Source organism: Podarcis muralis, chromosome 8, assembly GCF_964188315.1.
Source record: "Podarcis muralis chromosome 8, rPodMur119.hap1.1, whole genome shotgun sequence".
Taxonomy (NCBI): domain Eukaryota; kingdom Metazoa; phylum Chordata; class Lepidosauria; order Squamata; family Lacertidae; genus Podarcis; species Podarcis muralis.
In genome coordinates this window covers 24,121,629-24,143,819 of record NC_135662.1, presented here as the reverse complement: position 1 = coordinate 24,143,819, position 22,191 = coordinate 24,121,629, and the positions used below count along the sequence as shown (strand labels likewise).

General features: G+C 43.5%; 1 protein-coding gene across 1 annotated transcript in view; it reads right to left on the bottom strand.

Annotated features, from left to right (window-relative positions):
- Window positions 1-4,109, bottom strand: part of NIPAL2 (NIPA like domain containing 2) — a 46,774-nt gene extending 42,665 nt beyond the window's left edge. The window contains 1 exon segment of the mRNA XM_077932829.1: window positions 3,866-4,109. Within this exon segment, the coding sequence (XP_077788955.1) occupies window positions 3,866-3,958 (93 nt within the window). The 5' untranslated portion in view covers window positions 3,959-4,109.
- Window positions 4,110-22,191: the final 18,082 nt, after the last annotated feature.

The window sequence follows — 22,191 nt, the reverse complement described above, 5'->3', positions numbered from 1 at the left end:
TGAAATAAAACCTTTCCAAGATTGACTGCTCATTTCCTCTAAGGCTACTCAAACAGCTCCCTAAAGATAGTTTTATAGCCAAAGGTTCTATAGCAATAGGGATGAAGAACCAGAGAAAGGGCATGACTCAATGAAATCACTTACAGCATTTTGTTTCAGATCCCACTTGTTTCTCACCAACAGCACACTCAATATTTTTATGCTATATGCGGCCATCAAAAAACTAAAAGAACATGCCGTTGACTCTCACGGTGTTACCCAAATAGCCACATTTCCGTAATGTCAATACAAAGTGATATAGATAGCGCAGGCATGGGAAACCTGCGGCCTTCCAAATGTTGTTGAACTACAGTTCCCATCATCCTGAGCGATTGGCCATGAGGCTGTGGCTATTGAAAGTTGGAGGCCAACAACATCTAGAGAGCCACAGGTTTCCCACTCCTGGCATGGCAGCATAACAGGCCTTTCTCATCGCACCAACATTATACATATACAATGGTACCTCGGGTTAAGAATTAAATTTGTTCTGGAGGTCTGTTCTTAACCTGAAACTGTTCTTAACCTGAGGTACCACTTTAGCTAATGGGGCCTCCTGCTGCCGCCGCCGCGCAATTTCTGTTCTCATCCTGAAGCAAAGTTCTTAACCCAAGGTACTATTTCTGGGTTAGCGGAGTCTGTAACCTGAAGCATCTGTAACCTGAAGCGTCTGTAACCCGAGGTACCACTGTACACAAGAGATGATTTAGGCAGTATATATCCTACTGCTCAGATATGCTTCCAGCCTGATGGAAGAGACACTGCCACAGGATAAACCCAGTAGGCTCTGATGTAATGGATAGGGTCCACCAGTTCAGTGCAGCTGAGCCTACACTCCAGATGAACGTCAGTCCACAATGGTGTGCCACTGGACACTACTGAATCAGAATTGGCTGTACAATCCAAGAATGGTTCACTTGTCATGGAAGTGACCTCCGAGAAAAGGTAAATTCTCCTTTGACACACATCACACCAGTGACACAGGAAACGTTATACTTTTGGGTTTTAATCCTGTTACGGATATTTATTTCTGCTGGCAGAAATGGGCTTAAGCATGACTGAATATGAAGGCACTTCTAGAGAGAATACAGTGGTGCCTCGCAAGATGAAATTAATTCGTTCCGCGAGTTTTGTCGTCTTGCGATTTTTTTCGTCTTGCGAAGCAAGGTGTCGGGAAAGTTTTGGAAAAGCTTCAAAAATCACCAAAGTCTTTAAAAACCTCAAAAAAGGCTACCACACCGCGTTCTATGAGTTGCTCCTCGAAGTCAAGTCGCAACTGTATTAACGGTGTTAAGAAAAAGGAAACAAACTTGCAAGACGTTTCCGTCTTGCGAAGGAAGACCATAGGGAAAATCGTCTTGCGAAGCAGCTCAAAAAACAAAAAAACCCTTTCGTCTAGCGAGTTTTTTGTCTTGCGAGGCATTCGTCTTGCAAGGTACCACTGTATCAAGGTTCCGTGCCAAATATCTGTGTTCTGTCACACTTCCTAGACTCCTAACTATATTTCAAAAGCAACAGATCAGTTTAAATCCAAGCACCATCTAAAAGGGGGGGGGGGACAACCCTGGATTAATTTCAGCTTTAATTTTGCATTGCATAAGTCCTACAGCTTTTGCTGAATATAAGGTACCTTACTACTACTACTACTACTACTAATAATAATAATAATAATAATTTTTATTTATACCCTGCCCTCCCCAGCCAAAGCTGGGCTCAGGATTGATTTTACTAGATTTGACATGTAAAAATATCAAGGCTGAAACCTTTCTGAGAGAACCATTCAGAATTTTTATAGATGTTTGGAGAGAGAAAAAGTAGCTGGCTTGAACTAAACCAAGGTTAGAATATTTGAAATGCCCAGGGTGAAACTTTTATATACTGCTGGATTTGTATATTTATTTACCAATCCACAAGATCTACTTATATCCAACGATACTTGGAACAGACCCACTGAAATCAATCAACTGGAGTGATTTCAGTTTCAATGGGTCTACTCTGAGTATTACTAATGTTGAAGATCACCTATAGCTAACAAAGCAACAGCAAACAAGAAAAATTTAGGGCAGTACCATGCTGTGTTATCATAAAAAGAGAAAGACCTTATCAGGTGTGGTTTGGTTAAGACCACAACATCATTTTCAACAATAAAAAGGGCAAGGCACCTAAAAAAGCTTAGCGGCACCTTTGAGGATCATGGAAGATAAATAATAAATACACACAGAATAAGATCTGGTGTAATAAATATTGTAATTAAGCTTTCGCACGAATCCTTTACAAATAATCTGAGATCTAAAGGGAGATTGTTTCTTGTTTCTGCTTTGCATTAACAGAAATACCAACGGGATAATGTATGTATACTAAATGCAAGCGTTTCCTAGCTCCTCTGGCAACACAATAGTCACCAAATGTGCATTTAAACAACCTCTCTAGACCATCACAAAAAAATTATTTCATGTATATTACACCCCATCCCAATGGACTGAAGTTCAGAATAATAACATATGTCACAATAATTACAAAGGAACAATAAAAACAAGATAAAGCCAAGAAGATAAAATGCCAATTTCAATTTAAAAAATAATACTGTGGGCATAATCCAGCTGAATTTAAGTACATTTACATCCTGCTGATTTTAATGAGCAAGGGTTAAGCATGTGCTGAACTCCCATGCAAAGCAATGTGACCTCAGTCTGGGTGGAACTATGTAGATCTCAGACTTTTGATAAGTCCCCAAGATGGAGGGGTTAGCCATCAAAAAACTTCTCTCTTGGAGCCATTGTTCACATTTTGGGTCCAGAGAAAGTTGATCTCAAAATGCTAATGCTGTTTACTCACATTCTACAGTTTGATTAGCATTTGGTAATAATCCAAGGTTCTACTGTCCTAAAAAAGGCTTAACTAGACATTACTGAGTAGACGTAGCTATGGCCAACAGCATCGTTCCCGTGCATCGCCATGGTAACATCCAGTAAAACAAAAGTGGTGTGACCTGACATCATAACATTCAACATTTCCCCCACCTCAGCTCACTGTCTGTCCCTTGCAAGAGAATGAGGAACACTGGTTGAAATGAGGCCACATCATGTGTTTCATTTCTGAAGGATACAGCTGCCACCGTCACCTCCTTGTATCTACTTTATGCTGTTAGGGTGGCAAAACCACTTTTGCCTGGGGAACGAAGAGGAGAAATGTTTTGCTCATTGGCTAAGTCATTTTGAACTAGTCACTGCCTCAGGGAAGGGCTGTAGCTCAGTGGTAGAAGGCCTGCCTTGCAAGCAGAAGGTTACCACCCATAGAAAGGGAAGGTGAGAAGTTCTTTGGCTTCCTGCACTCTTTCCCACAATTCCAAAGGGCGCAGCATCTGACACCACTGGTTCCACATTTCGGGCATCCCTATCGCCCCACAGAAGAGCTACCACAGCCACCCAGATTTTGAAACATTTCCACTAGCCAAATCCCTCTCTGAAAACAGCCTCTGCTTGTTTCTGGTGTCCCAGTGGTTGGTTGCTTTTTGCACACTGCCCACGAGGTTTGCACACTTAACGCACCTCTCCTCCAAAGAGTTCACGGTTCTCCTTTGCCCTATAGCATCGTCACAACCACCTCTCTGGTGTAAGAGTCCTGTATGTAACGTTGACTATACATTTATGGTGCTGAGTGCAAAGAGAGGAACAAAACGAGGCTTTCTTGCAGTAGGGAATTGCGGAGGTCTTGTTGTTGCTTTACTGGCCAACATGAAACATTATCGGTGTGCCAGATGCACACTTCTGGCCCTAAAAGTCCCTTATTTAGGGCAGAGGTGAAGACTTCTGTGTAACATTTCGCTTACCTGGTTTGAGTAGTACCACCCGCTGGAAAGAAACCCGCTGCTGCTCTCTTTACGCGCGAGGGTGGCGTTTTGCACCAAGCGCGCCTTCGCCATTGTCAAGGCGACCTTTTGGAAGCGCTCTCCGGGGTCTTCAGCTGCGCGCCTCGGACAACCGGGTCGCCCCAAGCAACGCCATCAGCGATCGCAGCAAAGGAAACCGGATTTCAGACTTCTCTCCCACTTCCTGGTCTAGGATTGTTTGGGGAGGAGGAGGAGGAGGAAGAAGAAAGGACTGTTTGTTTTTGGAGAGAAGTGGTTACTGTTTTCTTTTGCCCGGAAGTTCACAGGTGCTTTAAAGAGCTCTTGGCAAAAGAGAGAACCTTTGCTGAGATTTGGGGGGGCGCGTTATTTGTTTGTTTGTTTGGGTGTTTTCCTTTTATTCTTTTTGCGCGAGGGAGGAAAATATTGCAAGTAGCTGTGGACAGTTCTGCAGCACCGCAAGAGTAGATTTGAAGGCTGCTTGTGTGTTTCGTATATCCCAGCCCCACCTACCTCCTGTTTGAGCTGCGGCAGCCTGCCATTTAACTCTTTCAATACCAACGGAGGACACAATAGAAAAGAAACACACCGAAAGGCCGCTGGATCACAGGGAAGGGGGCATGTTCAAATGAACGCCCAATGAAATGCATCGGTTCCTTGCGAACGCCCACAGGGTTGCAATGGATATCCCAATGGCCATGGGAATGCAAGCGCCCAAGACGTTCCTTCTGAATGGGGCATATTGGACTGCAGTAAGGCTAAGCCAAGGGACAGTGCACTGTTTGTAAGTCCTCAGTAAAAAAAAAAAAAAAGGAGATATTCCTGCAGACTGGGAGCAGAAAAGCAGTGATATGTAGACTAAATCCAGAAAGTATTATCAAAGTATTGTGTTTTGGCAATGGATGATTTTAAGTTACTATACTGAATTCTGCTTTCTTGTTACTGTAGTTCATAGTGCATTGGGCAAAAATATTTTTCCCTGGACAGTGTCGGATAATTAATAATAATAATAATAATAATAATATATTTATACCCCGCCCATCTGGCTGGGTTTCCCAAGCCACTTTGGGCAGCTCCCAGCAGAATTAAAAGCACAATAAAACATCAAACATTAAGAACTTCCCTAACAGAGCTGCCTTCAGATGTCTTCTAAAAGTCAGATAGTTTTCTATTTCCTTGACTTCTGAAGGGAGGGCATTCCACAGGGTGGCCACCACTACCAAGAAGGCCCTCTGCCTGTAACCTCACTTCTCGCATGGAGGGAACCACCAGAAGGCCCTCAGCGCTGAACCTCAGTGCCTGGGCTGAATGATGGGGGTGGAGACGCTCCTTCAGGTATACTGGGCCAAGGCCGTTTAGGGCTTTAAAGGTCAGCACCAACACTTTGACACTCGTTTGAGCATGAAGACCCCATGTTCATCATCATATGTAAAAATCCAATTGGGGCAATCTTAGATATGCTGGCCAGCATCACTGAGTTGTTTCACATGAAATTCCTTCGGTTTCACTCATTGTGCCTCTTGTCTGCTTATTGCAAAAGATCATGCTGCAACACTTGCATGACGTGTGAATCCCACCAATGGGTCAGTCCGATGGGATTCTTTTCAGCTGAAAAGCAGGTAGGAAAGTCCTAAATAAGTAAGAAGTTGCTGTATGTGCACTCACATGTGCACACAAGTGCCAAACAGCAAGCTGGTTGATCATGTGAACTGGACACACTGGTATCCAATCAGTATAAGCCTAGTGTCATTGACTGATTGGACACAGAGGAATGCTGGGACCAACTGGGGAGTCTCCCTCCTGCTGCACAAATCTCCCCAGGGTTGGATTTCCAAGTTATCTCTAAGAACTGAAACCCGTGGAAAGGCCATGGCTCAGTAGCTGAGCATCCACTTTGCATGTAGGAGGTCCCAAGTTTAATCCACAGCATCTGCAGTAGGAGTGGGAAAGACTCCTGGTCTGAAATGTTGGAAGACCACTGCCAGTCAGTGTAGACAATAGTGAGTTAGATAGATCGATGCTCTCATCCAGGCAGCTTCCTATGTTGTGCATTTAATTACTGGGAGAGATCTGATGCATGCGGCAGAGAAGTGTGAAATGGGGAAGTATAGAGAATTTCACTTTCTGTACACCCACCTCAACGTGTCAATCATGTCCAAAGCTTCTCCAACTGTTCTATAAAGGGAGCCTTAATATTTAAAGGAACACCGAGGGGATGTGGTTACAAGAAGGGAAACCTGTGTTCTGTAGAGATTGCTGGACTCCAGTTCCCATCAGCCCCAGCCAGCAAGGTCAATAGTCAAGAAGGATGGGAACAACATCTGGAGGACCAGAGATGCCCTATGCCTAGGTTACAGCATAATGAAGGCAGTCATTGGCGTGCTTACTGGGAATGGCAGGTTTCTATTTAGGTATATTAATATTTCTCTCTTTTTTTGTTTGTGGGAAGGCTGCCTGAAAGGGGTATGAAACCTTCAGAAGAAGTGCCCATTTTCTTTGGCCCTTAATGTTTAATACCGCCCACCTGTAAGCCTTCTGCGGCTCCAAAGCCAGAATGCTGCTGCCATTTCCTTAAACTGGCACAGGAGGGAGACCATATTTTCAAGCAAAACTCTTTGATTGAATAATTAGGTTGGCAGCCTGCACTCTTTCTCTGCTCCACTCCAGGTTTGCTTATTATTATTACTGGGCAATAGTCCCAGAAACACAAGCCATTCAGCCGTAATAATAGCAGCATGCCCTTCTAGTACATCTCTGCTCATTTACTGTGAGAAAAGACTCATGGCTCCACTGGCAATGAATGCACATATTACTATTGAGGAATCGCCGCGAGAGCAATTTGGATGGGAAACAGAGAGGAAGGAGAACAGAAGAGAACAAACAAAAGGAAGTGCTTTCGTTAGGCAGTAGATGATAATTGTGCTAGCTTAGAAGGGTTTTTAAAGGATTAGACAAATTCAGGAGAGGCAGGCCTGTCAATAACTGATAGCAAGTGGTGCAGACTATAGGGAATTGCTACCTCTCACACACTCACTACCTGAGCTTCCCAGAACCACCTGGTTGGTCGTGGCCAGTGTTGGAGACCTGTGCTCACATTAAGCTAGGCAGAGAGCCACTGTGGTGTAGTAGTTAAGAGCGGTAGATTCATAATCTGGGGAACCCGGTTCGCGTCTCCGCTCCTCCACATGCAGCTCCTGGGTGACCTTGGGCCAGTCACACTTCTTTGAAGTCTCTCAGCCCCACTCACCTCACAGAGTGTTTGTTGTGGGGGAGGAAGGGAAAGGAGAATGGTAGCCGCTTTGAGACTCCTGATAAAGCGGGATATCAAATCCAAACTCTTCATAGGCAAACTCGTCCCTCCAGATGTTTTGGGACTACAACTCCAATCACCCCCATTTAACAGGACCAGTGGTCAGGGATGATGGGAGTTGTAGTCCCAAAACATCTGGAGGGCCGCGTTTGCCTATGCCTGCATTAAGCCAAGTTTCAGACATGACCCAAGAAACCATGACTTGTTCTGGCTAATCCCGGCTCCTTTTTCTCGCACTCTCAGTCCCCTCTGACAATACCCTCAATGCTTTTGAGGTGTTCCTGTATTGAAGCGCCCTCAGTGCATCATCAGCTTGCTCATCGTTGGCTGCACAAATTGGGTGCTGAACTCTCAGAGATTTGGGGCACTCAAGCAATAAATAAATGCAATACATTTTTAAAAAATACACAAAGGTTAATTCCCTGCCAGCAAATGCCAGTACATCTCTTGGATATGAAAGGCAAAGAATATAATCCTGATCCAGCAGTGTTTTGTAGGGGTATGAAATCCAACGCATTCAAGGAACTTCTATACCTGCAAAGGATTTCTCAGTTGCTTCAACAGCCCCAGATGTGCAAAGGGATGTTTGTATAGAGCTGCTCCCTTAATTAAAGTGGATGGGGATATCCACTTGTGAAACGGACCCTTATTTGCAAGACTGCACATTGACCTCTGGATTGGAGAAGGACAGTACTTTTTTAAAACGCAGTATATTCACAGGGAAGATTTGTTTTTAGGGTGGGATGTCAGAAGAAAAGTTACTTCTGGTCTAACAATGGTGGCTCCCTCCCTGGCTACAATTCCATTGTGTAAATACCTTTGAAGTTTATATTTCTGTTTACACATTTTTTTTTAACATCTAAAAATGCATTTCAGTGCTCTTTTAAATAAAATAAAAAGTCAGTGAAAGGTTATTCAAAATCAAGAAACACAGAGTCACTTCCAATATGTTAATACTGACCGACTCGAAATACTGGTTAGGTTGAATTTCCCACGAGTCAAACTGTGAAAATAGTCAAAAGGGTGTAAACAAGGAGTACGTACACACACACAAAATTATATGCAGTAGAAAGATCTGTAAGATTGCAACCTTAATGCAGATAATGTTGTTCTGAAACAGAATATTCCTTTTGCCTTGATCTACCAAAAACACCAACATTTGTGTTGTGGGGTTGGAAGTCCTAAATCAAAAGGGAAAGACAAAAACAGCAGTGCTGTATTGCCCCCTTAGACTGCAATCCTTTACACGGTTAACTTGGAGTAAGTCTCATTGAATAGGGTGGTGAGATCTGATAGAAATGGTCAGTGGCAGGTCATGCAGCTGGGATTGGAGACAACAAACTAAAAGTCCCCAATGTCAACTATATATTACAAGTTGCCAGATCCATCAGACAACATTTTGCTTTCAGTGAGATATCACTAATGAAGTCGACTTCAAACCCTTAGTGTAACCTCAGTTCAGGTACTTCAGTCCCAGCCTCCTTGCTGCTAAAACCTTGAAGGTATTCTGACACTTTAAAATTGAATCTGGCACCTTATGCAGATTAGTTTCAAAACTGTGTTAACATATTCTTAAGAGAACCAGCTTATGACCCCAGAGGAGGGTCACATTAACTTTAATAAACTGCAGGCTATTTGGCTCCAGTCATGGCTGCCCTTCCCTGCAGAATATTAAAAGGTTTGCCTTCTTGTGCCTTATCTTATGCTGAGCATAACAATAGCCCATTAAATGATCAAGCCTTGACCGGGATATTGTATTCTCATTTTCATTTGTACAGCCTGCCGTGTCTTCCTACCCAGGGCAGCCAATGTCACTCCACAGTGCCTGCTGAACAGAGAGGATATTAACCACCCCATGCACTGCTAAACTGCGTACACCTTCTAAACATGGAGGCAGTGATACTCTCTGTCCAATACATTTGCATAGCTAAACTAGGTGCCCCTGGAATTTGACACCCTAGGCAAAGTCCTACCTTGGACCAGTTCTGTCACCTTTTATTAAACTCCTGTGACTGAAGCTGCAGCATCTAAAGTGCCTCGTCATTTTAAATACCCTTCTTCTTCTCCTTTTGGAAAATCAAGCCAAACTTAGAGGTAAAAACATAAAGAATGTGAGAAAAGGATGAAAATATTTTTCATTTGCATCCTCCTTTTTACCATTTCATTGAAGCACATTGATGCCACCAAAAACAGTATTTCTGTTGACGGTGGTCCCTGCCGATCCCATGAGGTGCAATCAATTACCTGTTCTTTTCCATACCTGCATTGATTAGAATGCATCAGAAGATTGACTCTCATCTAGTTAATCTGTGCGCTCAGGAGTGCCAAATTGGCCCCATGACTGTGGGTGCCCAGGGCCATGAGTGCCATGCAGCATGCATGGCCCTGGTACTGGAATTTGTGGATGCCCGGACCCTTCATGGGGAATTTTGTGGGTGCTCGGGCACCCAAGGCTCCAGGGAGCTGGCAACTATGCTGCAGGTAGTATCAGGAAAACCTGTCCAACAGATTCCAGTTAACTTTGTACCTGAGTCTAGTAGCTGAGTCAGATTTGTGAGGTCTCTTCTTTAGCTAATTGGAAACTGAAGTCACAGTTAGGGAGGGAATCTATATCAAAAGTAAATAGAAGGCAAGGTCACAAGGGACACAAAGATGGAACGGTTGCACAGGCTTAGGCATGGAACTTCTGTTTTCTTTGCAAGGAGATGCAAAGAGAACGTTCAGAACTGAGGCTGACCCAGAGGGGTTCCTGCAGGGCTTCTTCTGGCCAACCAGAAGGTCAGGATGGACATGAGAGAACTTGAGCTTGGTAAAGCACAGACAGCTAAGCAACATCAGCTTGACTTTCAAGTTCAAGGATGGTGACCTTCCAGATGTTGTTGGACTTCAATATCCATCAGTCCAAGCCAACATGGCCAAAGGGTTATGGGAGCTGTAATCCATCTAGAAGACCACAAGTTCCCCATCCTGCTCAAGCTGCAGCTAAAACAAGGAATGAGCAAAGACCATTCTTCAAGAGCTGATTATATTAGATTTCAAAGCTTCTGGCTAGTCCTTGCATTGTTTTCCTCCTTTGGCTAATGCCAACAGCAGCAGATCTCAATGACAAACAAATGAAGCAGTTTATAGTTCTCAAGGATCCCACCATCAAGTGACTAAGGCTTACCTGAGAGTAAGGCTTATCAAGCTAAATAGGATTTATTTCTGTGCAAATATGAGTTCTAAGGCTGAAATGTCACATGCAGTTGTATGGAAGTAAACCGCATTGAACTCGATACAGTGGAACTTACTTCTGAGTAATCATAGGTTCTGACTGTATGAAAATGATCTTTCTCTCCCTAACAGTCATGTAGCATTCCCCCCCCCCAAATGTGTATGCTACCTGTGAAGCTGAACAGCTATTATGTGGTTTTTATTATTCCTGTAGTAGACTACAGTATCCAAAGTATACACCATGCATACTTCTTCACTTAGGAGCCAAACACAGCTATGTAAAGTGAGCAGCTTGTTTACAGTAGACCCTTATACTGGTAGGGACCTATGCTATCAAATTAGTGGGAAATCAGTATTCTAGTAAACAGAGGTCAGAGATCAAACCCACAATTTCATATAAAATTCCAGTCCATGTACACAAAATATTAAAATTAAAAAAATCCAAGTCACAAGACCATCAGCTACTCTTAAAGCTAATCAAAAGCAGGGTAAGAGTAAAGGAAGTGATATTTAAATGTAACGTTAATCCAAAATTTAATGCAAGAAGCAGTCCTATAATGGATCTCTTGTAAACCTTGACAACTGATTGTCAAACAAGCAAAATGCTTGGGTTCCTTCTTATTCAGATGGTGTCTTAAAATGTCAGTTTGAATAGTATTATAAATATATTCCTCAAACTGTACTGCTTCTTATCTGATAATTATTTGGGCTTTGTTGAGAGGTTTTTGTTTTGCCATTAATTTTATGTAAACCTGAGAAATTGTAACCTCCTTGATGCCTTTGGTTGCCTTGTTTTATCAATGCACATTCAGGGCTCCACTTTTCCAAAATGGTTTCACAAGCAACGCCTCTTCCAAGGGAACATTAGGAACTTTAGCTCTGCAAGGGATACAACTCACAACACCCTTAGCAAGCTACCATTCCCAGCATCCTTTGTGCCACTTTAGATTGCAGGTGTGCAGTCCTTTCATATATAACTGAATGCTCCTTCCCAGCAATAATTCTGTTCTAACAGATGTCATGCATTTAGCTGAAGCTAGTTGGATTTGGGGCAATTCACTCTTTACTATCATTAAGCTAGTTCACTGCTTCTAAGCACAATGCAGTTAACATCGCAGCACTAAGTTCTGAAATCAATAAAAGAAAGAAACTGCTGAATAATAAATGAGAAACGGATGAAGAACAGGAGCCTCTGAAAGCCTATCGTGCTCTATTTCTTTACCAAAGACCTGGTTCCCCGGTGCCACCAGATGTCAGCATACACTACTTGACTAAAAACAAACATGGGACTTTCTGACAGTGAAATCCTAAAAGCAAAACAGGTTCCATCCATGCAGAGTTGTGCAAACTTGTCCCTCTTTTTGGACAAACTGGATTGTTTCTGTGCTGCCCCACAGAGAGAAGATTCCCTCAGTCCCAAATATCAAATGCCACACACATTATGTAGCCTGAATCTATATGCAAAACAGTCCAGGTAGATTTCAAACCAATGCTCTCCCAGCCTAAGCTTTCTCAGCTGATGCCTTCATCTTTTCCGGCGAAACTCCAATCTGCCAAACATATTCAGAAGCACTGCGCTTCTGCTGAAGAATACGGAGATGATAAAATAAGAATAGCTTTGCAGAAGGAGCTATAGAGCCATATGGCAGGCATATAAATACAAGCCATATTGTCTATCCTGGTGGTTTTCAAACAATCTGCACTCAGGGAATATTTTTCTACATTTTTATTTGTCTACTGAAGAACCCCTGCACATTTGCCACTGCATTCCCATGCGCTGGCAAGGATTCTCAGCTGTTTTCTAGAATGGCGAAAGTTCTAGGACTGAGCTCTCCATTTGCCTCACAGAGGAAAGACCAGGGATGTTGCATCCAACTCTTCATCTGCTCAGATTGCTAGTGCACCCTAGAACATGCCCAGCTCTCTTCTGTGGATCTGCTATTGCTAAGGAAACTTGGTTAATGGCAAGTGATTTCCCTTTCAGGACGCTGCTAATTAATGAGCCCCAGTAATGGGCTTGGGCGGGACACGGGTGGTGCTGTGGGTTAAACCACAGAGCCTAGGACTTGCTGATCAGAAGGTCAGCGGTTCGAATCCCCGCGACGGGGTGAGCTCCCGTTTCTTGGTCCCTGCTCCTGCCAACCTAGCAGTTCGAAAGCATGTCAAAGTGCACGTAGATAAATAGGTACCACTCTGGCAGGAAGGTAAACGGCGTTTCCGTGTGCTGCTCTGGTTTGCCAGAAGCGGCTTAGTCATGCTGGCCACATGACCCGGAAGCTGTATGCCGGCTCCCTCAGCCAGTAAAGCGAGATGAGTGCTGCAACCCCAGAGTCGGTCACGACTGGACCTAATGGTCAGGGGTCCCTTTAGCTTTAATGGGCTTGGGCAGCCTGAAGGGAGTGGGCCAGATTAATTTAGGAGTCCAGCTATAAGAAGCCTGTGCAAGGACTTCCCTAGATCAATGGGGCTTTCCCCTCCTCCCTGTGTGCCCCCTATGAACCCAAGATTGGCTTGCAGGGGTCAGGAGAACCCACAACGCAGTGCGCAGTGGGAAGAGAGGGGGAATTGTTCCATCTGGCAAGCTGATATGCATGTACTGATGGAGCAATTTCCATAGCATGCCATTGTATTCCACCCACTGTGCAGGCAAAGTAGCAGGAGTTTAGCTGCCTTGAGAGATGGCAAGTACTGTTGATCTACCTTGATCATTTCTCAGTGAAACCAAAATGCTTAAATGCGTCTTGAAAACCCACAATTCTTCAGCAACTCAGTGTTTAACTTTGATTCAGCAGTTAAGCCTGGTGGAATGTGCTTAAACGTAGTCCAGAGCTAACTTTTAAAAGGGTAAAGCTTTGAAATATAGAACACAGAAAGCTGCCTTATAAATGGCAGATCTTTGGTCCATCTAGCTCGAAACTGGGCACACCAGCCTTCCCCAGCTTGGTGCCCTCCAGAAATTTTGGGTTACAACCCTGATCAGCCCCAGGTACATGGCCAATGGTCAGGAATGATGAAAGTTGTAGTCCATAATACCTGGAAGGGAAAGCCTGGCCTACTTTGAATGGCAGAGACATGGCATTAGCTCTGTGTAGACATAACACCAAACCATAGTTCGACATTACTTGAATGAGCCTTGGGCTCACAAAGTTCCTTCTCCTCTCTCACACACACACCAATTTGCTCTTGCACTTTTACTTTTACGGCCAACAGTAGCTTGCCGTTACATCCAAATAATTTGACTAGCATTTCCAGTTTTGGTTTACAGGCAAACTATTGTTTGTACAAACCATGGTTTACATCTGTAGATTATTATTTTTTGCATCTGTTGTTGGCTCTACTTTTGGTCTCCATGGCTTCTGTCCCACCAGCCCCAATGGGCAGTAGCCTCTTAGGGAGGCTGTAACATTCTGCTGCCTCTGCAGGCTATTCATTTCTTAAGCTTTGGTTACCCCTCTGTTATGTCTTGCTTGCCACATCCCTTTGTGACATTTGAGTGGTTCAGCCATTTACTGCCAGGGGGATTTATAATGTCACTGACACTACCATATTATTTGTTAGTACACGGCAATCAAAATGTAGATACATACTTCAGGTTATACTGTCTGCTCCCTTAAGGCAGAGTACTTTCTGAGCAGCCCACTGTAAGAAACCAAATGAAATGACTTGGATAGGTGCATAATTTGCTTACTTCAAGCACACATGTGCAGACACACACGCACTCAGACACACAACCCACACACCAGTTTTCTGTTAAGAATGTTACTGAACCCTTTTTGAAAACAATTGGTATGTAAAATATGTTTTGCAGAAATGCCACGCAAGATTTACCTTCCTTCAGGGGAGGTAAATCTTTTCTTGTCATGAATTTGATTCTGTGTTTAGAATCTGCAGAACATTCCTTATCATATTTATTATGTTTCCACCATATTATAACAATTTTAAAGTTAAAAGGTCAGTGGTTTATTCCATATTTCATGGCTGTGTCCCCTTTTTGGCTTGTTTAGGCATCAGGAACTGATCTTTCTTTTGAAAATAACTTTTTGTGTGTGTGTATTAAAGGTCGTTTGATATACAGTATTTAGAGATTGGCTTTTTACTGTGGGTATAAACATGATGGAAAGAATAATGTGTGTGAGAGAGAGAGAGAGAGAGAGAGAGAGAGAGAGAGAGAGAGAGAGAGAGAGAGAGAGTCAGTCCTAAATTGAAATCAAGCTGTACCAGACAAGGAAGTTGATTATAGATGGAAAAGATTTATGGGGATTTCAATCAGAGAGGCTTATGGGCGTAACACATAGAGCTGGTTGTTGTGGATCATCTTGTTCCATGTCCAGTTTTCACACATATGGAATAAATGGAATCTACCCAAATTCCAAGCCCCCAAGGCTTTCTTTAGCTTTGTAATTTACTCTTACAAGAAAAAGTTTTTGTGTGTTTTTTGAAGGACAGTAATCCCACCACATATGCATAGTGGGGTGGGGTGGGGGAGGCAACTTCACTTTCTAGTTGATTGAGAATTTTTGGGTTGGGCTTTAAAAACAATAATAACAACGCAGAGCAGTTTGGAGAAATACATGACGAATCTATATAATCCAGTACAATAGTTTCTCTTCCATAAAACAGGCACAGCTTGGCGAGTTCAAGAATTTCTCATTTGATTATCATAGGTTATAAAATGACTATTAAAGTATGGAGTATATATAAAGTAAAGTTATTAAAGTTGGTTTTGTTTCAACATTAGGGGTGAGTGGTGCCCTCTGGAAATGGGATGGCTATCAATTCTAGTCTTGCTGGAGAACACACGAAGAGAGCTCGCCGTGTGGGAGTCTTTGCAAAAAGACAATTGTGAATTGGACTTTTCCTTATTTGTTTGCAGAAAGCGTTTGCTCTCCCAGTTGGTGGATGACCTTGTGTTTTGCAGTCTTCCTCTTCCATTTGGGATTTTGACTGATGGAGAACCAAACTAAATGTCTTGAGGCAGTTGTTGACATTTCTATCACATTCACATATGAAGCACATGAGGTTCTGTTTATAAAGAGGTGGGGAAACTCTGTTCCTCCAGTTGTTGTTGGACTCCAACTTTCATCAGCAGCCAGTGAGTATGTTCGGGGTTGGTGGAAGTTGTTGTCGTTGTTGTTTAGTTGTTTAGTCGTGTCCGACTCTTCGTGACAGTTGTAGTCCAACTGGTCCACTGGTAGAAGGGAGGGAGAGGTGATTCCATTCTTACCTCACACTATTTCATTATTGTAAGCAATGGAGCAATGTAAGCTCAGTTCTTCTATTTATTTTCTTTATTTACTATATTTAAATAGAGCCACCCAATAAAAATTTCCCCTGGGTGGCTCACAGCATGAAATAATAACATCCAATTAAAAGCACAATATCATAAAATAACAATTTGCAGGATAAACATTTCCATCACAGAGAAGAATAAAAGCAGATAATTAATGAAATAAACAGCACATAAACAGTGGTTCAGAATGCCAAAGTCAGAGCCCTGTGAGGATTTCATTTTTAAAATGCCTCAGCAGAATCACCAGCTTTGGGTGAAAGAAAATCAATGAGAGGCTTCAGGATTCTGTCTAGTTCTACATATCTCAGGAGGCGAACTACCTGAAGTGGTTCCCCATTGCTCCTGTGCAGGGCTGTCTTAAGCATATGTGGCGCTGGGGTGCAAAGATCTGCCCAGTGCCCCCCCCCCCCAGGTTGCCTACTCCCAGGCATGCAGGAGTGCGAAGCCAGCCAGCCGCCTCAGTGTCTCGCTGGCTCGGCCGTCCCCAAACTCGCAGTGCAGAGCTGCCCGCAGCAGAAGAGCCCGCCGCGGCACTCCGATCAATGGGCGGGCTCTTCACCGGACTCAACTCTCGGGCCCCGGACTCTCGGCCTGGCGCCCCTGAGAGCCCGGTGCACGGGTGCCCCACACCCCTAGCACCTATGGGTAAGACGGCCCTGCTCTTGTGCTGGGAAAGGGGATAGGAAACTGCTGTCATAAGCCAAAACGTTACCAGATAGTGCTTTGGCCAAGGCAAGGTGATGTCCTTTATCCTTCCAATAGCCAGACCACCCTCCCACTCTCTCTGAAGTGAAGACCAAATCAAGTGTGTGCTCCTCCCTATGTGTTGTCCACTGACAACATGGGACAGCCATGAAGTCCTGAGCTGCTCCAGCCAAGGCAGGCTCAGCATGAACGTTGCCAGTTCTACAACACTGACTTGGGGTTATACAACACCGCACTCAAGTTGACCTCTGCCAGCTCAGTAAAGGAGAACATTGGGTAGCACCAACAGCATCCCCAATCTTTCCCACAACAGGTAAAGGTATTCAAAGCCAACTCCAAGACAAAGGGGCTTTCTGGTAAGCAGAATTGATGTCTTATGGGCCACAGCAGCCTTCTAGCACCAGGTACCCTGGGGGTAGCTGGAGGCAGAACTGAGTAAAATCCACTCCACCCACCCAGGTCTCAGCTATACAAGTCAGGTGAGCTCCCTCATTCATAGCTAAACTATGGCCTTAATATGTACTGATGTGGCACATAATAAGAATTGCAGCAGCACCGGACCAGGAGCCTCTGTAACCAAGTCACCAAGTTACCTGCAAGGTAGGATCAGTAGAGGGATGGCCTAAAGCCATTGCTGCCCCCTCTGCTTTTCTGAATGCTATAATTTACCATAGTATACCGTATTTTTTGCTCTATAAGATGCACCAGACCACAAGACACACCTAGTTTTTGGAGGAGGAAAACAAAACAAAAAAATATTCTGAATCTCAGAAGCCAGAACAGCAAGAGGGATCGCTGTGCAGTGAAAGCAGCAATCCCTCTTGCTGTTCTGGCTTCTGGGATAGCTGCGCAGCCTGCATTCACTCCATAAGACGCACACACATTTCCCCTTACTTTTTAGGAGGGAAAAGGTGAGTCTTATAGAGCAAAAAATACGGTACCTTCTCCTCCCAGAAAACTATTGCAAAAAGATACCTCTATAGCACACCCTTTACTCCAACACCTCCCATCCCATCCATCCTGCACTTGCAAACAAGTGAGTGCTTCCCACTTACCCCATTTTAATTTTAAAAACCCCTGGGAATCGACAGCCTCATAGCGGACCATGGTAATCTTGGTGCTTAAAACCATGGGGACATAACTTCAGTACCGAGAGCTGCAGCAATATTTGCATCTGGCTGCTCCCTTGGAATCCTGTCCACCACTCCCAGGCCTTGAAAGCATTTGCAATCACGGACTTTCAGTTTGGTTTTGATGCCTTTTAAGGACTCCCTCCGCGATGCATTGTTTCCTCTGCTCCCCTACCCCACTCCTCCCATCACACATAGATGTTTTCCAGTACATGCTAGCGCTGCTGAAGCATGAGAGATGATGTTACCATTGTAAAAAAGGGGGGGGATTGTCTTTGAAGTGGCTTTTGATGAGATTCCTCTTGATGAGATTGTGCATGACACTAACCACAAAGGAAAAAGGCAGATTGAAAAGAGAGAGTGGTTTTAAGTCAGAAGCAGCAGCCATATGAGCGCAGGGGTAGAACAGCATCATTAAAAACTTAAAGCGCTGATCACAGCTGCACGAATGCGAGGAAGGGGCTTGCTCCCATGTTTTTAAGCTGCTGGGAATTATTCTTGGAGGCCCTAAATCCAGATCTTCAATGTAAATGTAGCTCCCATGAATCCACCCCCACAAAAACAAAGGCCCCATTTATCTTTTAAAAAAAACCAACCCCAAAACTTGGCTTCTACAGCTAGAACTTAGCAAAATGTCTTTTTTTATTTTTAATAAATTAATTGCCTTAAGGAGATCTAAAGGTACTTTGAGAATCTACCACTTATGGTAAGGGAATATATTTCCTAAAATTGTGAGGTGATGATTTAAAAAGTCATTTCTTTGGAGTGAGTGCCCAGAAGCAAAAGGGGCTACGTGTTTTTAGATCTTATCACAAACCAGCCGCCAATTAGCTGTGGCTTTTCAGACGTCCATATGTGTTTAAAAGAGACAATCTGCACAACGGCATCACAGTATTTCCTGCACAAGAATGTTTCCCCTGGGTAACGTGGAACACTTGAAGTGGCCCATAGTTGTGTATGTTACATGTAAAGATGTCTCCAAGATGTCCTCTTGACATCTTGGACATAATCTTTTATGGGTTCCTCACAGCCATGTATTCTCTCTGCACCCCGAATTTAATTTGTGGGTGGGTACTTTGCAGATATCCATTGGAATTGGCTGTATCTGTCTACTGCAACCTGGTTCTCTTCAAATATTTAGGACTCCAGTTCCCATCATCCCTGATCATTGACCATGTTGGCAGGGGCTGATGGGTGCAATATGGCGGATATCTCTTTCCCCCATACTGAAATGTCACAGCAGTCTCTATGATCTGTGCCTTAGTCATGCTAAACATCTTGATACCCATATTCCCTCTATTTCACCTTGTAATCTATTCTCAACATAACATCCATCTAGAGAACAATGCCTTTCCCCCTGAAATCTGTTCTTCTTAATCTTTTTACTATCTGGATGGATGGAGTTGTACCTACATTTGTCTTAGCATCTGTTCATTTATCTGTTCATTTAAAGCATCTATGCTAACTACTCTTGGTCTCATCAAACAAGCGAAGCACACTTGTAATCTTTACAAATATATACATGGCAGTCATTTTTTATCTGATCTACATCTTTCTGCATCTGATGGAACCTTGGACTTGAAGAGAACTACACATGTGCTTTGCTGTACCCAAGCCATATTTCTGAGCTGTCTTCCGAGCTCACAACTACTTTCATCTTTCCCCTTAAAACCTTTGCTGTGCACCTTTTAAATTATGCACATGCTGAGGGGCTAGGAAAAGAAAAGGTGCTATTTCACGATCTTTCATGACGGTAGTATGAAAAAATGTGCATACACAAGCACATTCAGGCACTATTATGTATATTGATGCTGTGATAATAACTTCCCTGTTGGAACAAAACAAGGCCCATCTATCCTAGTATTTCTGCTTCCAAAAGCAGCCCGCCAGATGCCTCCAGAAACCCACAAGCAAGGCGTGAAGGCCATCTCTGGGCGTTTCTCCCATCATCTGGTGCAGGGAAGAGCCAATATCAGTGGTAGAGCATCTGTTTCCCATGCAGAAGGTCCCAGATAGATCTTGCTGAGCAACTTCCAGGCCACTGTTCTTGTGTTTCTTTATCATGGGCAAACCAGACTTGGACAAAGAGGGGAGCCCTTCAAATCTCTGACATCTCCAGGTAGGGCTCAGACAGACTCCCTGTCTGAAGAGCCACTGCAAGTCAGGGTAGACAATGCTAAAATCTAATGGGTCTGACTCAGTACAAAGTAGCTTCATATGTTCCAGTGGTATAGAAACACTGCTTCTGTACTTCTGTGTTTAATTTAGCTATCATCGCAACTAGTTGTTAATGATTTCTGCTCTGTGAAAAAAAACTATCTAAACATCCTGTTATGATGTACTATGACAAGAAGTATTTTCTGTGGTTTGTCTTCTCCTGCCTTCTCCAAGATCCTGCATAAGTCTTCCATGTCCTTTACAGTTCTGGATTTGAAGGACTGTCAGGAGGGCAGTCCTCTGTTTGAAGGGCTGCCCTCTTTGCCCCAAGTCTGGTATATATTTAAGCACAGGAACTTGGTTAGAACATGTTCACCAACTATTAGCACGCGAGAAGGCCCACATGTCACCTACAAGAGGATGATAATAATAATTTCAAATCTGCATTCATTAGCATGTGGAAATATTTATGCAAATCTGCATTCCTTTTGCCTTTATCATTTTCGGGTGATCATTTTTCCCCTGGCAGTCCATTAGCAGCTACTCTGATGGCCTCATCCCCATTTCATCTTGATGCTCTCATTGGTTAGGGAATACAGGAGCTGTAGTTCAAGATCTGAGTGGGGGGACGACGACACAATATCCCAATCCCTATTGTAAAGAACAATTCAGATTGAGGGTGCCTAATAAAATGAACAAACACAAAAATAAATGGGCATTCTGTCCAATGTGGGCTTGCATTTCAATCACACATCTGACTGGAGGGATTTAATGCTCGTTTGTGAAAACAACCTGTTTGCCTACTTCTGTTTTTCTAAACCAAATGAAAAGTAGGAAGGGCTGTGGCTCATGAGCAGAGCATGTGATTTGTAGGCCAAAGATCCCAGGCTCAGTCCCAAGTATTTCCATGTAGAGCTAGGAGAAACTTATCTCTGAAATCCTGGAATGCTGCTGGAGAGCTGGAGACCAAACTGATCTAGATGGACTAATGCAGGCATAGGCAAACTTGGCCCTCCAGATGTTTTTGGGACTACAACTCCCATCATCCCTGACCACTGGTCCTGTTAGCTAGGGATGATGGGAGTTGCAGTCCCAAAACATCTGGAGGGCTGAGTTTGTCTATGCCTGGACTAATGGTACGACTCAGTCTAAGACAGCTTCCTATGTTCCCATGTTCCTAACTAAAAAGCCTAAATTGCTTAACCTTTCCTCATAGAGAAAGCTAATTGGGATAAAGGAACAGTGTTCGCCTCCCATGATACATATGAAGCGTAATTAACCTAATATAAACAGATCTCTTGTTACCCAACTTTTTTGTTTGTTTTTTTAACCATACATAAGAACCCCATTTAAATTGTAAATTGACAGTACTTGTACATGCAATTTTATTTTCTTCACAGCTGCCAGATGGTGTGGAGCAGATGATGCTTTGCCACTAAAGAGGGTCTGAATTTTAAACAGTCGAGATCATAGCAGGCTGCTTCACAGTATCCCCCGCCCCACCCACTTTAATCCTTGACTAAAAGGACTGGGTGCCCTTTTGATCCCAGCACTGAGCAGCCAAAACCCAGACACCACTTCTTCTTTGTTTTAATCAGCGCCAGACAAAGAGAGGAAAGGACCAATTGATCTTCTCTCATTTGTCTTCGCTTTGGGAGACAAACAAGCAAAGGCTGCGCCATTCCAGATATAAATTGACTTGGAATTGTGTGGTCACAAATCACAGGACATTTTCCTTCTGGAAAGTTGGCTGATGATCTCTACTGGTGTCCTTGCTGTGGTGTCACCTGCTGCAAGATGACGCGGTGGTTCTGGCCCAGAAGAATAAGGTATTCTAATATAGTATGGAAAGTGAGCACACGACCCATATGTAATTTGTGTACATGCTGTTGCTGACATTGCCTACCATTCAGTGTTTGATAACCACACAAACCTACCATGTCTAATTCTCCACCCCTCGCTTTTCCAGTCTGGACACTATCCTCTTCCCAACTGCACAATTCCCCCCACAACTCTGCATTTTGTGTCCAAGTGGACACTAAAAGAAAATACTGATTTGATGATAAGTTCTTTTGTACAGCTGTCTGTCTGTCTGAGCTTCAAAAGAGTGTGCTTCAGTGTAGATTGCTTAGGGTTTGGTTCTCCATTCAGATAATAGTTCAGTCATAGTAAGAAGCCATCATCTCAGCTACATCATCAGTAGAAAGGGATCAATAATAAAGTTCATCTGAGGAACAGAATTGGGAGAAGGATGAAATTTATAAACTTTGAACACCACTCTGAGAACTTTTCTTACGGTGGTTTATGGGGTTTTTAAGAAAGAAAAAAGGAATGCTCTGCCATAGAGTTATGGAAGGGCTGTAGCTCAGCAGTAGCTGGATAGATTCAACCCCTGCCATCTTCAGGTAGGGCTGGGAATGCTCCCACACACACACATTGAAACCCTAGAGAGCAAACAATGCTGAGCTAGATGAAGCATTGGCCTGACTTACCCAGGCCCAAT